Consider the following 18,518-nt stretch of genomic DNA (forward strand, 5'->3'; position numbering starts at 1 on the left):
ACCCCCTTGGCCAGCTCTTTCACCCACCCCTCCCACAGCTCTCTCTCCCCCACCCCTCTCACAGCTCTCTCCCACCCACCCCTCTTCATGCCTTCCACTGCTGCCCTTGTCCAGCCCTTCACCATCTCTAACCTTAGAGATGCTCTGTTAGCTGATCTGGGATTTTACCAAATCTGTATCAACCTCCCACAGTTCCTTTCATAGGGTTAAAGAGATTATACAAATTATTAAATAACAATGGGAAAGGGATACCTAAAACTGAAATATCACTAACAAGATTCCCCTTTTATATTACAGAACAGAAGCTTCAAAGCCAATACACGCCAAGCCCTCCAGAAGTGTAATGCTTCCGGTCCAATTCTCAGAGAATCTTCTTTCTCTCCCATGCCTCTCACTGTCCCCGAGTCCTCTCACTCACTTAGGCAGATCACAGTGGAGACAGCTCTGTTTGGTTTCTGAGGTATTTTTAATGTCCGTGATTGTGTATTTCCAGAACTGAAGGAGATCTTAAAGTAGCTCAGTGGGTAGAGTATAAGACTTTTAATCCGAAAGAGATCTTAAGTTAAGAACCAGCCTAGTAACTACCCTTGGCAAAGTCCTCTTCAAAGCACTTCAGAAAGTTACTTATGACTTTTCTGAACAATCTGCCAAGATGAAGACTATTTTCATCCTGGTAACATTCTAGTTTCTCTGGTCTGAAGGACCTTCTCAAGTCTAACTAAAAGTCTCTCCTGCTGTCAAATTAGTTTACTTCCTCCCCTTTTATCTCTCCATAGTGGGTTGGGGGAATAAACAGAACTCATATTACACAGTCAGGAACTTGTTTCTAACCATATACAATTTATTTCCTATGCTAGAAAGTAAAAAAAACCCCAATTTTTAAAAGTAAGCTGGGCACAGTGGCTCACACCTGTAATCCCAGCACTTTGGGAGGCCAAAGCGAGAAGACCCCCTGAGACCAGGGATTTGAGACCAGCCTGGGCAACTTGGTGAGACCTCGTCTCTACAAAAAGAAAACAAATGAATGAACGAATGAACAAGCCCGGCATGATGGTGCACACTTGTAGTTCCAGTTACTTGGAATGCTCAAGCAGAAGAATCACCTGAGTCCAGAAGGTCAAGGCTATAGTAAGCATGCCATTGCACTACAGCCTGGGTGACAGAGAATTATGACACTAATTAAAGAAGCAGGAGGATAACAATAGTGGAATTTTTTTTGTACAATTTTTGAAAGGCACCGAGACCATCACTAAATTCTACCCTGCTCCCATCTCCTCCTAGTCAATTGATAACTTATTTTGTGGCTTTTTGACAGCCCAAGGTCAAACGTAATCACTTTCAGAAACCTCAAAGATATCTACTGGGAAACGGCTGTGGAAAAGATCACCCGGCCTTCACTTGGGCGCTGACATTTTCTTCAACTGTGTTTCTCAAGCAGTTAGGCTCAAAAGAAGGCCAGCCCCACACATTAAAACACTTTAATAATAAATAAACACTCTAATAATAAATATGCATATAATGTTATCCTGGATATGGGTCTGCAATACGACATGGCTCAATAGACTGCATGAAGTTTAAAATTTTCCTATTAACCCCTAAATAGTTAGGAATTTTCCTACAGTACCCAAGACTATGATTCTTTTATCCGGAGTCAGAATTTCAGACACCATTTTGGCTAAATATTAATCTCACTGCTTTTAAAATGCCCTAATTCCAAAGGAATCAGGTTCCCTACAATGAGATTTTTTTTGTTTTGAGTTGGAGTCTCACTCTGTCAGCCAGACTGGAGTGCAGTGGCTGCTCCTGGCCACTGCAGCCTCAACCTGCTGGGCTCCGGTGATCCTTCCGCCTCAGCCTTCGAAGTAGCTGGAACTACAGGAACGCGCTAATTTTTTATTTATTGTAGAGATGAGGTGTCGCCAAGTTGCCCAGGCGGGTCTGGAACCTGCGGACTCAGGCAATCCACTCACCTCAGCCTCCCAAAGCACTGGGATTACAGGCTGAGTCACCGAGCCTGGCTTACAATAGGATTTAACAGAATACTGGATATTGTTAATACCATGACCCAAGTCTTTATCAGCATTAGTAAACAAGGTTGCATAGATTAAAACAGTTTTTAAAACCTCTATTTGCTTAAACTTTAATGTGAAAGGAATCTGCTTCTATGAGCCACATGATTAATACTTTGATGTTTTTCCATGTATGGCCAGACTTTGACAGCAGCAGATGATGTGGTGTTGCATAATATACATCTTCCACATGATTTCCACAACAATGATCTAAAAAGGAGGGTGTATCCCCCCTAAACACCCACCACAGTGCTGAGGCCCCAGGGAGCTGTAGTGACTCAAAGGGGCATCTTGGAATATTTTTAATTTTCAAGGAAAACATGCCAATACTTGTTAGATACTGTCCCAACAAAGACATTAAGTCATCTGGACATGACTACTCAATAAAAGGAACAGTTAGGTATTTATTTTCATGGCCTAAGATTGCTGGAAAAAAAAAATCACTAAGACGATTGTAAATGGAGAGCGCGCATGACCCTTTGCCCAAGGCATTCCTTCCAAAGGTTTTGGTTTGTTTCACTGGGACATTGGAGGAGAGATTCACCTAGAAAATGATCTCCAATATCGACTAACTCTTCGTTATCCTCTCTGTGAGCTGAATTTGGGAAAGTACGTATCTGGAGAATAATGTATGTAGTGTGTTAAAGAAGTGGGGGAAAGCACATTTATTTTCTACCATCAAGAGTCCTAGTATCTTTTCATAGAGGTCAACCTCAAGCTATTCAGCCTGGAGAAAAGCCATCTGGCCTAATGTTTGATAGGAAGTGAAAGCCAGGCATGACATGTTACATAAATGTGGATTCCCAATAAAAAAATGAACAAAAGAGAAAAATATATTATTGCACATGATAGGGTTCTTCATGCAGCTATGGAGACCAGGGAAAATGACAGAACTAGATCACTCCAATCCCCCATATTTAGGGTTACAGAGACAAGCTTTGTGATTGTGGTTCTCTTAAGTTATAATGCTAACATTAATGCCTTTAGTTCTCATCAAAACAATTAGTAAAGAGCTCTGCCTTAAAAAATAAAAATTAATAATAAAAATAAAATAAAGTCTGTCTTCTAACCATAGAAATCCAGATGACAGTCTCCAGATACCATTCCCCAAACATCAGTAGGGATCCTTGGAGAAAGGGTCAATTCTAGGTCTGGGCAAGAAATGCACCTAGAGCATCTTGTCATATCAGACTTCAAAGAAACAATCCAACAAAGACTACCAGGATCATGTCAAAAGACTTAGACCCAACCAGAAAAGGCTCCAAGGATGGCACAATTAGAGCATTAATTGTATTAACTACAATATACTAGCAGTTTAGAGAAAGCTTTTCTTTTTTTCCCCTTTGAAAGATTCAAAAGAGATATAGAATAACAAGTTTTATCTAGGCTTACAACCTTTATCAAAGTGGTTATACTTTTAACATCTCGAGCCGGGCTTGGTGGCTCAGCCTGTAATCCCGCGCCTTTGGGAGGCTGAGATGAGTAGATTGCCTGAGCCCGCGGGTTCAAGACCCGCCTGGGAAACTTGGCGAGACCTCATCTCTACAATAAATCAAAAAATTAGCCGGGTGTGGTAGCGCGCGCCTGTAATTCCAGCTACTTGGAAGGCTGATGCGGAAGGATCGCTGGAGCCCAGCAGGCAAGGCTGCAGTGGCCAGGAGCGGCCACTGCACTCCAGTCTAAGCGACAGAGTGAGACTCCAACTCAAAAAAAAAAAAAAAACATCTCGCGCTCTTCTTTTCATCAGTTACTTTTGGTAAACCTCACTGGTCACCACTAGAGAATGATAAACCAGTTCATTATTTTCAAAACTGATAAAGAGAACAAAACCAACTGTATTTATCCATGTCACAAGCAAAATGGGTAGCCAAATAGTACATGAGGAAAAGTTTCTCTTCATACAAATATCCCAGCTAATATGATAGAATGTTACCATATGGCAAACCTAGTAATCAATAAATCTAGGCATCAAGTATTACGGTTGCTGACATTCCAAGATGTCAACCAGACATTAGCTGCTTCTTGATGGAAGAACCAGTTATCACCTATGAAGTAGTCTCCCAAAACAAACAAATAAACCTGAATACAAAAAGCCTCTAGATCTAACTACTAACCTACTGGACAAACAAAGGACTATATATATTACAGGTATGTAATCAGAACAATCTAGTTTCTACAACAAAAACTTAGAGACAAACTATATACTGGCCCACAGATCCTGTTTCAAATAAACTGCTAGACACAAATCATGACACAACTGGAAACCTGAGCACTTACTTAATATTTGTATGATATTAAGGAATTATTATTTTAGGTATAATAAGGACGCTTTTAAAAATTATAACAATAATACTATCTTCTTTGTATCAAAAAGTATTTTTTAAAAATACTGTCAGAGGCCAGACGTAATGGTTTACATCTGTAATCCTAGCACTTTAGGAGGCTGAAGCGAGAAGACTGCTTGAGACCAGAAGTTCAAGACCAACCTGAGGAACATAATAAGACCTCATTTCTAAAAAAAATTAAAAATAAGCCTTGCAGCCGGGCTTGGTGGCTCAGCCTGTAATCCCGCGCCTTTGGGAGGCTGAGGTGAGTGGATTGCCTGAGCCCGCGGGTTCGAGACCCGCCTGGGCAGCGAGACCTCATCTCTACAATAAATCAAAAAATTAACTGGGCGTGGTAGCAAGCGCCTGTAATTCCGGCTACTTGGAAGGCTGAGGCGGAAGGATCGCCAGAGCCCAGCAGGTCGAGGTTGCGGTGGCCGGGAGCGGCCACTGCACTCCAGTCTGGGCGACAGAGTGAGACTCCAACTCAAAAAAAAATAAGCCTTGCATAGTCGTGTGCACCTGTAGCTCCAGCTACTAGGGAAGCTGAGGAGGCAGTGACCCATAAGCGTGCCACTGCACTCCAGTCTGGGCAATAGGGTGAGATCACAACTCAAAAAGGAAATTAAAAAAAAAAAATATATATATATATATATAATTATATAATATACCCCAAAGCTGAGACTCAACTGGTGATCTTTCCCGATATTAGAGTGGAGGGCTACCAATACAAATGAGTTACAAGAAAAGATAAATCTCCCTTTCCCAGAAATATATTCTTTAAAAATAAATGTCTCACTGGAAGGTGTGGGGAAAGAGACATTATGCTACCTCAGTTTCCTCATCTTACCAACAGCAAATTGATACAAAATGACAGTGACCAAAAACCATCATCCAGCAGTTCCCAGCACCTATGTCAACACACAAGAAAATAATCACACTTAGCACTAGATCATGACCTCAAATTCTAGCTATCACAAACTACTGCCCAGCTAGAAGCCCTTCTGAAGCAGCATTTTTCTAGGAGAGCTAGGAATGTCCAATTGAAAAGTACAACAATTATGATAAATTTTGTAAGTAAGTCTAAATAAAACATAACTGTTATTTTGCATCTATTTTGTATCTTTCAAAAGGGAAAACCAAAAATTGACTCTAAAAAGCTAATAAAATGCATTTGAGAGTGTTACTCACTAAATTCTCCAAGTAACCCAATATCTAAGCTCTATGCACCATGAAATTTAGGATGAGGGTTTAATGGATCTTGTGTAACAACTTTACTGGTTCCTCAAACTCAAAAATCTCAAACTTGGCTGGCATGGTGGCTCAAGCCTGTAATCTCAGCACTTTGGGAGGCTGAGACGAGAGGACTGCCAGAGTCGAGGGGTTCGAGATCAGCCTGGGAAACTTGGTGAGACCTTGTCTCTACAATAAATAAATAAAAAAATTAGCTGGGTGTGGTGGTGCATGCCTGTGGTTCCAGCTACTTGGAAGGTTGAGATGGAAGGATCAACTGAGCCTAGCACGTCGAGGTTGAAGTGGTCGTAAGAAATGCCACTGCACTCCAGCCCCTGGGCGAGAGTGAGACTCCAACTCAAAAAAAGAAAAAAAATCTCAAACTCTGCTTACATTTCTCATTAGTTCTACAGGATAATAATTATACTAAGATGTCTTTTCAAGAAACAGGAGAAAAAAGAAATATATAGATAACTATTAACACCCAACAACTCAGAGAGAAGGAAAGTAAGTCTTAAGTCAGTAATTTTATCAAAATTACACTAACCTTGAACAGTCATTTCTTTAAAGAGACTTAATGACTCAAGAGTAATGCTTTCAAGGGTTGAGTAGAACATGCGTTCACTGTTATCAGTGCACAAAACTCTGCAGACCCCCTAAAGGGGGTCTCCTCAGCACCTGGGTATACTGGGTTTTGTGCATCTGATCATGGCAGACTTTGCTCTTAAACCACTGCTCGTGAATATTTAAACCGAGAAGTGTTCGGTGAGCACTTAAGAAAACAATCCATGCTTTAGGTGTTCCAACGCCTTCTTGGTAATATCAGCTTACACCATATACTTAATATATAAGTCTGAAATTATTGTATTCCCATTGATACACAAGGAAATAAAGTAAGGGATATGCTGAATTATTTCAGTAAGCTCACAGAGTGATCAAGTCATCAGTATTTAAAAAACAAAACACAGGCCGGGCACAATGGCTCTCACCTGTAATCCTAGCACTTTGGGAGATCGAGGTGGGAGGATCATTTGAGCCTACGAGTTCAAGACTAGCCTGGGCAATATAGTGAATTTTTTTGCCTTGACAAAAAAAATTAGTCAGGTGTGTTGGCACACACTTGTAGCCCCAACTACTAGAGAGGCTGAGGCAGAAGGATAGCCTGATCCCAGATCAAGGCTGTGGTGAGCTGTGACTGTGCAGTGGCACAGCCTGGGTGACAGAGTGAGGCCCCCCAGTTCAAAAAAATAAAAAACAAAATGCAAATGCTGTTCTAGTTTAAATGTGACTGACCATTTACTTGTGTCCTTCCACCTGTGCAGTCCATCCCAGCCTGTCCAATCCCACTGTTCCCACCCATCCACTGGTACATGTCATCCTTCCCCATCCTTACTAGCCACTCCTCAACCCCTTACTGATGCTGATATATTATGGCATCAGGCACTGTGCTGAATACATAAATGACCGAGACATCCGAGCTTAATACCTAGAGGAGGTATATTTGTACCTTACCACGAGCCAGGCAGTTTCAAGATTAGTACAAATGTTTTCACAGACTCTTCCAGTGAAGACATATTTCCCAAAATTAAATACAATAGGTTTGTAATTTTTAAGTATGAACAATTAGTAACAGAACAGAGATCACCTAAATTTAAATTCTTTTTACTAAGGTTTTCATATGCAGGGTAAGTTTTTTGGGTTTTTTTGAGTCGGAGTCCCACTCCATTGCCCAGGCTGGAGTGCAGTGGCATGCTTCCGGCCACCACAGCCTCGACCCACTGGGATCCGGCGATCCTTCCACCCCAGCCTTCCAAGCAGCTGGAACTACAGGCACATGCTACCATGCCTGGTTAATTTTTGATTTATTGTAGAGACGAGGTCTCACCAAATTGCCTGGATGGGTCTTGAACTCAAGGGCTCAGGCAATCCACTCTCCTTGGCCTCCCAAAGAGCTGGGGTTACAGGCTGAGCCACCAAGCCTGGCCTAGGGCAAGTTTTAAAGACATGGTAACCTCTGCCATTCTTATCTATCTATAAAATCACATTTCCTAGTTTAATTTCACATTCAAAGTGGGTAAGTGTATTGTTATACTATGCAGAATCGATATCTAGAATTATATACCTGCCTTAATAATAATTCAAATTTAAGACCCCCCTACCTATCTATAATATTTTTAAAAATAAACCAGAATTAAGCCATATAGATTTAAACACCCTGTAAGGAAAACAAAATACACTTCATTTTACTATGAATCTTTGATAACCAAGCAGCTCATGAGTATGTGTCAACAACAATGAAAATGGTGGCCAGGGCTGGTAGTTCATGCCTGTAATCTCAGCACTTTGGGATGCTGGGTCCAGAGGATTGCTTGAGCCCAGAAGTTTGAAACAAGCCTGGACAATATAGCTAGACCCTGTCTCTATTTTAAAATTTTAAAAATAGCCAAGTTCAGTGGCTCATGTCCATAATCCCAGCACTTTGGGAGACAGAGGCAAGAAGACTGCCTGAGCCCAGGGGTTTGAGACCAGCCCAGGCAACTTGGCAAGACTGCGTCTCTACAATAAATAAAAAAAGTAGCAGGACGTGGTAGCTTGTGCCTGTAGTTCCAGCTAGCTGGAAGGCTGAGGCGGAAGGATCACCTGAACCCAGCAGGAAGAGGCTGTGGTGGCCATGAGCATGCCACTGCACTCAGCCTGGATGACAGAGTGAGACTCTGACTCTAAAAATAAAATAATAAAATTAAATTAAGTTAAATTAAAATAAAATAAAATAAAAACCTAGTAAACACTAGAAACATTTAGAGGCCATCGTACAGCAGAGGCATGGGGGAGATCTCCACCACAAATGACATCACACCTACCGTAGTGTCGTTGCTGGTAACATAAACCAGGACATCGGAGGAATTCCTGCCATTGATGTATCGGTAGCAATTCCAAACACAGCTTATCAAGTAACCCTGCAAGTAAGCAGTGATTGGTAGATTTGTAGTTTTCAAATTGCAGATGATTTTTAATACCACACAGGAAAAAGCTATGTTGTACAACTTTATGTAAGCTATAAAAGCACATGCTAACTCTACTAAACCAAAAGTCTTTAAAATTACAAATGCTGGGTAGGGTAATTTTTTGGCAAAGAATGTTACTGAAGCCATATTCCATGGGGGGTAAGGTGGGGTGGTGGGGGTGGTAATGGTGGTAGGTGAAAGAGGGGAGACAATGGGCTGAAAGTAGAATGAGAAATTTCTGAGAAGTGGTTGGAAGGAACAGTCTCCACTAACATTTACTGCCCCAACTTCACAGAACAATTAATCCATCTATTGCCATCATTTAACTGTTGCATTGGGAATTTTTATGCTACATGATTACCTGTAATTTTATTAGACACACCGGTTTTTTTAAAGAAAGGTTTGCAGCATATAAATATACCTCACAGTCAATAAAATTTACTAAAACACTTCTATTTTATTCATGAAATATCCAAAGGATTCACTTAAAAATTAATGTCTAGGACAAAGACATCCTAGAAATAAAGCATGGGTTCAAGAGAGAAGTTAAGATACAAACTCTGTACTTTCATTCCAATCATCTATAATTGGATTAGAACTAAATAGTTTCACAATCTCTAGTTTTCAAATTCTTTGACTAAAAGAACTTTAAACATATGGAGAAACAAGATTGCTGAAAGCAGGAAATACACTTCTGATGAAAATGTAAAATGGTTCCATCACTGAGACAGAAAGCAGATTAGTGATTGCCAAGGAGAGAGAGTATGGTAAGAGTGAATGGCAAGTGATCAAAGGATTCTAAAATTAGATTGCACAGGTCAGGCATGGTGGCTCATGCCTACAATCCCAGTACTGGGAGGTCCAGGCGGATCACTTGAGCCCAGGAGTTCCAGACCAGTCTAGTCAACTTAGCGAGAGCTCCTCTCTACAAAAATAAATGAATAAACAGATAAAATTAGCTGGATGTGGTGGCGCATGCCTATAGTCCCAGCTACTCGGGAAGCTGAGGCAAAAGAATCACTTGAGCCCATGACATCAAGGATGTGGTGAGCTGTGATTGTGCCACTAAATTCCAGCCTGGATGACAGAGTGAGATCCTGATGCAAAAAAAAAAAAAATTAGATTGTGTAACCACCGAGTTAAGATTGTACAACTCCGTGAATGTACTAAAAACCACTGACTTGTACCCTTTAAATGGGTGATTATATCTCAATACATCTGATTTACAAAAAAGAAGACATTTAAAGACGAAAACGGTAAAATATTCTGTCATATACTCAGAACTTGTCTTAAAGCTGCATTCGCACTTGACAAGGATTATTTCTTATATTTAATTTGTGTGATGTTGTTAAAATGAAAATGTATTCCATGAATGGTAATAATCCGAAACCATGAATCAACAATGAGAAAGAAAAAAGAGTAAAGGGCATTGGGTTGTCTTTTTTTTTTGGACAACGTACACAATATATTTTATTAACTAACACTTTCAGTTTTGTCAAATGTTACTACTTCTTTATGGGGAGTGGAGGGAATCCCTACGCTTTTTAAGAATTTTCATACAAATGAAAAAGAAATGCTTGAACATACTAGCACTCCTCCATTATTTTAGCAGTGAATGGTGGATTCCTACTGAATACAAGAACTCCTTCAGGAAGGAGGTATTTGAGGTAACAAATCTATACCTGAGAGGCTATGCAGTCCACAAACAGGCAGTGCCTGGTGTCTGGGACTCCACAAGCCCACAGGCAGCCATTTCAGTGGCCCTTATGAGGGAGGCCACACACATTCACTTGCTGCACACTCCATCGCAAGAAAAGCCTTTGGTCTAAAAGACTCCTGAGTAGCTAGGACTACAGGCGTGTGCCACCACATCTAGTTTAGACTCAAGTGATTTTCAGTGAATCATTTCCATTCTACTTATCTTCATCATTCTGTAGTACCTATATGACTTTTCTTCCTAGATGCTTATGAAGGCTTGATTTTTGAAGAATGAGTTAATTTTATGCCAAAACAAAGGCAATGAAGGTACTGAGAATTATAAGTTCAAAGAGTAAAGAATCATGGGGATGTTCTTTCTACCTATAGTAGCTTACAAGCACAAGTTATAATGATATTTTTATAAACAGACTGACAAAGCTAAAAAAGAATAGATAGCACTGGGCACTGTGGCTCATGCCTGTAATCCCAGCACATTGGGAGGCTGAGGTGAGAGGACTGCTTGAACCCAGGAGTTCAAGGCCTGCCTAGACAACATAGCCAGACTTAATCACTACAAAAAAAAAAATTAACCAGGGATAGTGGTGCACACCTGTAATCCCAGCTACTTGGTAGGCTGAGGTGGAAGAATTGGGTGAGCCTAGGAGGTCGAGGCTGCAGTGAGCTGTGATTGTGCACTGCACTCTAGTCTGGGCAAAAGAGTGAGACTTTGGGAAAAAAAATAGTACTTGACTGATAAGAGTAAGGAGGCACTGCTGATAGGCATAGAAGTTGTTTAAGGCCAGGCTCGGTGGCTCAGCCTGTAATCCCAGCACTTTGGGAGGTCGAGGTGAGTGGACTGCCTAAGCCCATGGGTTCGAGATATGCCTGGGTAACTTGGTGAGACCTCATCTCTACAATAAATCAAAAATTAGCCAGGTGTGATAGCGCGTATCTGTAGTTCCAGCTACTTGGAAGGCTGAGGCAGAAGGACCGCCAGAGCCCAGCAGGCCGAGACTGTGGTGGCCGGGAGCGGCCACGGCACTCCAGTCTGGGCGAAAGAGTGAGACTCCAACTCAAAGAAAAGGAAAAAAAAGTTTAATTTGACAATCTACCAAAGGTCTTCAAACTATGCATCCCTCTGAACTTAGAAATTGATAAGCAAGGCACTGCTAAGATATGTGGCCCATGTCTGTAATCCCAACACTTTGGGAGGTCAAGGTAAGAGGATTGCTTGTGCCCAAGGGTTCGAGACCAGCCAGGGCAACTCGGTGAGACCTCATCTCTACAATAAATAAAAAACTTAGCCGGGCATGGTGGCATGCGCCTGTAGTTCCAGCTACTTGGAATGCTGAGGTGGAAGGATGACCTCAGCCCAGCAGGTTGAGGCTGCAGTGGCCAACAGCGTGCCACTGCACTCCAGCCTGGATGACCAAGTGAGATTCCAACTTAAGAAAAAAACAAAGAAGTGTATAGAGAAATTAAAGGTATAAACATAAAAGGATGTGCCTAAATAGTTTCATTATAGCACTCTTAATAAGCAAAAAAAAAAGAATGCTGCCTCAATGTCCAATAGGTAATTTATTAAGCAATATTCATATAATGGATTGATATAGAACAATGCTCAGAATGTTACATTTTAAAATAGAATTATGAAAGAATGCCCATTACATATTGTAATGGATGCTGCAGTATTGTAATATATACTATATAATGTGTAACATTATATTAACTCATTCCCCTCCAAATATATTTTCGAATCTTTGGCTGCCTGTGGGATTTTGAAGGAACTGTAACATTAAGAAATCAAAAAGCTGCTCAGATATCTAAAGCAAGACAATAAATTTACCAAAGTTTGTTTACTTCTTTGGTATTCAGAAGTACACTTAACAATATTCATATCATAAATAAAATCTTCATGCTTACCTTAAACGTCAAGATAATGCTAATAAACAGAAGAATAATAAGGACCAAACAGGTAGGATTCACCGACATGATGTCATCTCTGTAGGGAAAATTAGGAGGCTGCAAAAGAAAAGGGGCTCATTAGCGAATATCACTGATCACTCAAGACTATAATCCTCAGGCAGCAATTTAGATGCGTTTATCAGAAAGCATCTGGTTAGCCAGGCTCGGTGGCTCAGTCTGTAATCCCGCGCTTTGGGAGGCTGAGGTGAGTGGATTGCCTGAGCCCGTGGGTTCGAGACCCGCCTGGGCAACTTGGCGAGACATCATCTCTACATTAAATTAAAAAACTAGCCGGGCGTGGTAGTGCGCGCCTGTAGTTCCAGCTACTTGGAAGGCTTGTGAAAGGATCACCGGAGCCCAGCAGGTCAAGGCTGCAGTGGCCAGGAGCAGCCCTGCACTCCAGTCTGGGCGACAGAGTGAGACTCCAACTCAAAAAAAAGAAAGCATCTGGTTAAAGCAGACAGCTATTGCTATATTTAGGACCAGTACAAAATGACACAAACAGAGTTGTGGGGAGAAGCCTGTCTGTTCATAATTCATGCAGTAACTCCTGAAAACAAATATCAAGCCAGAATCACAAGCAGGACTTGAAAGCGTAACTGCCTTCCTACTACATAGAAGTTAGAAGTCAGTGGTGTGTACCCAGAATTTTGTGTCCAGGGAGCTCTGATAGTTGGATTTTCTGCACATTCTGAACTAGTGTTTTCTTATACTAGCAAGCATTTACAACATCAAAAAAAAAGTTAAGTCCATCTGACAAAACTGATTAACTACCAGGTCAAAGGAACCCTTCTGAGGAGGATCAAAGTCTGCTGCCTACAGCAGACTTAGGGTGGCAGGGCTTCCCCATGCATCATCACCCATGCGACACTGACCAAGACTGCTAGCCTCGGCAAGTGCACGGAAGGCAGCCTGGTGGGCTGTGGCTCTGGGCATTTCTTCCCCACCACTCAGTACTATGTGTTTGGGTTCCACATGAGCAATATTCTGAGACATCATGAAGTTTTAAACGCTAAGAAAGAATATGAAGAAATCCTGTGACTCATGTATTCCACAGGGGGAACGCCAGGTAATGGTTTCCAGAGTCTCCTTTCACTTTGGGCAAAATATCCAAGAAATAAAATCAAAGTCATTCTTTGTGATCAGCTCATACAACTGGTCCTTTCCTTTGAAGCCTGGAAGATTTTTTTTGTTGTTGTTGTGCTGATCTTAAAGGGTAGGAATAAAATAACAAAAAAATCATATTGTTCCTATGTCTATTTTTTTAAAGATAGGGTGCCACTCTGCTCAGGCTGGAATATAGTGGTGGGATCATGGCTCTCTGTAACCTTGAAGCCTGGGCTCAGGTGATCCTCCCACTACAGCCTTCCAAGCTAGGACTATAGTCACGCACCACCACTTCCTACCGGTTTTAAAAATTTTTTGTAGAGATAGGGTCTTGCTATGTTACCCAGAATGGTCTTGAACTCCAGACCTCAAGAGATCCTTCCTGCCTTGGCCTCCCAAAGTTCTGGGATGACAGGCCACTGTGCCCAACCTCCTATGTCAAATGTTTAAAAAGGGATTCAGGCCAGGCATGGTGGCTCAAGCCTGTAATCCCAGCACTTTGGGAGGCCAAGGCAAAAGAATTGCCTAAGTTCAGGGGTTCGAGACCAGTCTGGGCAACTTGGTGAAATCTCGTCTCTACAATAAATAAAAAAATAAGTCAGGTGTTGCAGTGTGCGCCTGTAGTTCCAGCTACTTGGAAGACAGAGGCAGAAGGATCACCTAAGCCCAGCAGGTCGAGGCTGTGGTGGCCGTGAGCATGCCACTGCACTCCAGCCTGGGCGACAGAGTGAGACTCTGACTCAAAATAAATAATAGGTAAAATAGAGAAGGATTCAAGTGGAAAGTATGTAACCCTTTCCACGAATATCTTTATACTCTTTTCCCCCAGAAAAGTGAATGTGGTTGTATACACAGTTAATATCAATCAAAAGCTATGCAGACCTCATTTTAACTGTGTTTTAAGAATCCACATGAGAAGGTAATAGAACAAGCATGAGGCTTAAGCAGGAGTCCTCCTCCAGCCTTCTCAGATAAGGTCTCTCCAGACTCACTACATCTCCATCTGTCAGCTGAGTGGAGTTCCAACACTCCCATCCATCACTGTCTCTCAGGTGTTGTGAGAACCTGCAGGCCTCAGTCTTTCGGCCCAGAGTGATCTTTACGTAGACCACACAGAAAATGCGCATCTGTATTATTTGGTTTGTAATTACAAATAGGAATGAATGGTGATTTTTTTAAACTGACACTGTCATCACTCTTAGCATCACCAATAAGATCATTATATCACTGGTGGCTCTAAAGCAAATGAGGACAGATATGGAACCATGTGAAGCAGAACAGAAAGTCTAGGCAGCATGCCCAGGGCTCTCCGTGCTTGACTCACATGTTAGGCCTTATGCTCCTAGAAGTCTCTGCAGTACGTAGACTGCAGCACACAAGATGCTATTCAGACAGTCATAGGGCTGCCGTATAGTTTGTCTTCATGTCTCCATAATCACCCCCACCCTGTGCCAGTCCCCTCCTACCCCTCACATGACTGGCTATGCTAAAATCACATTTCCTTTCCCTTCCAGCAGGATTCTAGGAGCCCAACACTGGACCACCAATACAGAAAAAAACCACGAGTCTGTAAACACATACGGAATTCTACAACCTTCTCATCATACATAAAACCCCTTGTGCAGAAACATTTAGCTATCCCACAAGAGATAATATACAAAATTAGCGCATGAGAAAGATACAAAAATATTCTTAGGCCAGGCCCAGTAGCTCATGCCTGTAATTCCTGCTACTGAGGAGACTGAGATGGGAGGATGGGCTTGAGGCCGGGAGTTCAAGATCAGCCTGGGTAATAAAATATCTACAAAAAAATTTTTTTAATTAGTTGGGTATGATGACGAGTCCCTGTATCTCCAACTAGCTAGGCGGCTTAGGTGGGAGGATCACCTGAGTACGGGAGTTTGAAGTTGCAGTGAGCTAGGATCGCATTACTGCACTCCAGCCTGGATGACAAGTCAATACCTTATCTCCACTCCCTCAAAAAAATTCTTGATGCTACATTCTACCAAATGTACTTTCTAAAACAAATACACCTACTTGCTAAAACACAGAAGCTATTACTAACAAAAATGACAACCACAACAATGACAATATAGATACTTTTTTTGTTTTGAGTTGGAGCCTCACTCTGTTGCCCAAGCTGGAGTCCAGTGGCATGCTCACAGCCACAGCAGCCCCGACCTGCTGGGCTCAAGCGATCCTTCCACTTCAGCCTTCCAAGTAGCTGGAACTGCAGGTGTGTGCCACTATGCCTGGCTTTTTTTGTTTTAATTGTAGAGACGAGGTCTGCCAAGTTGCCTGGGCTGGTCTCGAACCCCTGGGCTCAGGCAATCCTCTCACCACAGCTTCCCAAAGTGCTGGGATTACAGGTGTGAGTCACCACACCTGGCCAACAACTTTTAAGGAGCAAAATGCCAGAAGCCTTTTGTGTTCCACCCACTGAGTACCAGTTATGTGCTCTGGGCATGACTGTAATTGAGATCACAAACTCTTGCTGCCCCATTTCCCTCCAGCCCTCATCTCTCCTGAACCGCTGGTCCCGTCTGTCACACCAGATCCTGCAGCCTCATCTCTCCCATCCCAGAAAAACCCTGCTCCTCCCCTCACACTCAGAAACTCCTACTACTATTAAAACCTCCAAAGGCCGAACATTCTCTCCATTCAAACCATTTTGAAATTCTAAAGAAATTAAATATTGAGGCACATTTGCAATTTAAAAAACAAAGTTTAAAAAATGTGATGGTACAAATTCCAATCTCATAATCGCTATAAGCTTCTTAATATTCAGCCACTAATATTCACCCATATGGTCACAAAGGACATTTAGCCAAAAGCTAGCCCCAAAATGATGCTTGGGGGAGAGTGGGCTCCAATGGTCAATTAAGTTTGTAAACCACTGTAGAGCAGAGTTCTCCCTTTCCCACACAATGGCAGAGGCCAAAGCTATTTCTTACAAACTGGATTTTACAACCTAGGACTAACAATAACTAGACTATAATTTAGGAAGGCAACATGGAACACCATTGCTGACACCAACTTATCGCTCTCTGGCTCAGGAAGGTTATAACTTCCCAAAAGAGGTGTTTCTTTTGTTTTGTTTTGTTTTTTTTAAAAGAAACAAGGTCAACAAAAACAAAAATAAAAATAAAGAGACACGGTCTTGCTCTGTCACCCAGGCTGGAGTGCAATGGCAAGATCATAACTCATTACAGCCTCCAATTCCTGGGTTCAAGTGATCCTCTCCCTCTGCCTTCCAAGTAGCTGAGACTACAGACCCATAAAACCATGCCCAACTAAATGTGTTTATTTTGGTAGAGGTGAGGTTTCACTATGTTGAGCAAGTGGGTCTTTAACTCCCGGCCTCAAGCGATCTTCCCGCCTCAGATTCCCAAAGTGCTCGTATTACAGGCATGAGCTGAGGTACCCAGTTCCCAAAAAGTATTCCAAGAATCCAAAAACTCTGTCTTTAAGATTATATTCACTCAGTGGCTCAGCCTATAATCCCAGCACTTTCAGAGGCCAAGGCGAGTAGACTGCCTGAGCTCAAGGGTTCGAGACCAGCCCAGGCAACTTATCGAGGCAACTTGTCTCTACAATAATCAAAAAAAAAAATTATCTGGGCATGGTAGCATGCCTATAGTTCCAGCTACTTGGAAGGTTGAAACAGAAGGAGCACTGGAGCCCAGCGGGCTGACGCTGGAATGGCCATTAGTAGGCCACTCTACTCCAGCCTGGGTGACAGAGTGAGACTCCAACTCAAAAAAAAAAGATTATATTCAGTCACGCTCAGTGGTTGATGTCTGTAATTCCAGCACTTTGGGAGGCAGAGGCCAGAGGATTGCCGGAGTTCAGGGGTTTTGAGAACAGCCTGCCCAACTTGGCGAGGTGCCGTCTCCATAATAAATCAAAAATTTAGCTGGGCATGTGGCGCGTGTCTGTGGTTCCACCTATTTGGAAGGCTGAGGCAGAAGGATTGGCTGACTCCAGCAGGCCGAGGCTGTGGTGGCTGTGAGCATGCCACAGCACTCCAGCCTGGTGACAGAGTGAGACTCTGACTCAAATTTTAAAAAAAAGATTATATTCAAAAATCTCTGATTAGTAACTCAGATGCATGCTAAAAATTCACAAATTAATGTGTAGCTATCTCTATCCATCTATATCCCCTACTTAACCAGGTTTCCCTCACAAAAAGCAGCAGTTAAGAGGGTCACATACCAGCTGTCGTATGTATTCCTGAATGGAGTTTGGATAAACAAGCACAGTGATTGCAACCAAGGTGTTCAGGGCAAAATCGAAGATCTGGTAACAGAAGAACGGGATGATCCAGGCTGCATGTTGCTAACAGAACAGAAAACAGAAGGTTAATGTGCCCAATACACAGCATCATTCTGTTAAATTCAAATACAGATTTTCTTAATTTAAAAGGACATGGAGAGACTGAAATTCATTAAACCACATCATGATGGCAACTGGTAAGCCAAGCAGAGGCAGTCAACAAACAAGCTTCAATGAACTGGGACTACAATACTGGTTTTACTGGTATTCCTAGTACCAGATGATATTAATGAGAAATTTAAACTTTCAAAGATTCTTAAAGAAAACTGGAAATAATCACTTCCTACTACTTATAGGCAGCTGCACAGATGACACAGCTGAGGGACTGAGGAAAAGGCCCAGTATCTCACTCACTACATGCTGCTTACCTTATATGCCCCGTAAGTAGCCATTGCACATATCAGGATCATGAGAAGAGAAATCGCAATAGCAATGCACATGTCTGCCAAAAGTTTAAAAAAAAAAAAAAGACAATCAGTACTAGGATAAACTGTTTGAATACTTTGAGTCTCTTCTCAAAGATATTTTGCTCATAAAACAATTATAAGTAAAAACCTTACGTTATGCAAACCCCCAGAGTTCTTTCAAAATTTCAAAAGATAATTGCCAATAAAGTGTTCAAAGACTTTCTTCTAAGACACATAAATGATTATAGATAAGAAGATATTTCAAAATAGGGAAAGAGATATTAGTTACAGAGTTTGGTTTTCTGGTCCACTGAATTATACAAAAAATGAATTAGGCATTATTTTATAAACATAAAGGAATCTAATTGTTATTTT

At 41.8% G+C, this 18,518-nt stretch overlaps 1 protein-coding gene across 1 annotated transcript in view; it reads right to left on the reverse strand.

Moving 5' to 3' along the window:
* The window catches only part of LAPTM4B (lysosomal protein transmembrane 4 beta), a 44,673-nt gene that overhangs the window by 13,921 nt on the left and 12,234 nt on the right, over nucleotides 1–18,518 (reverse strand). The window contains exons 2-5 of the mRNA XM_021712127.1: nucleotides 18,105–18,178; nucleotides 17,617–17,739; nucleotides 12,253–12,351; nucleotides 8,488–8,583 (exon numbers count right to left, since the gene is read on the reverse strand). Coding sequence (XP_021567802.1) covers nucleotides 8,488–8,583; nucleotides 12,253–12,351; nucleotides 17,617–17,739; nucleotides 18,105–18,178 — 392 coding nt within the window. The remainder of the gene's footprint in view (nucleotides 1–8,487; nucleotides 8,584–12,252; nucleotides 12,352–17,616; nucleotides 17,740–18,104; nucleotides 18,179–18,518) is intronic.

The sequence above is a fragment of the Carlito syrichta genome, unplaced genomic scaffold, assembly GCF_000164805.1.
Source record: "Carlito syrichta isolate Samal-C Ts95f unplaced genomic scaffold, Tarsius_syrichta-2.0.1 Scaffold303102, whole genome shotgun sequence".
In the NCBI taxonomy this organism is placed as follows: Eukaryota; Metazoa; Chordata; class Mammalia; order Primates; family Tarsiidae; genus Carlito; species Carlito syrichta.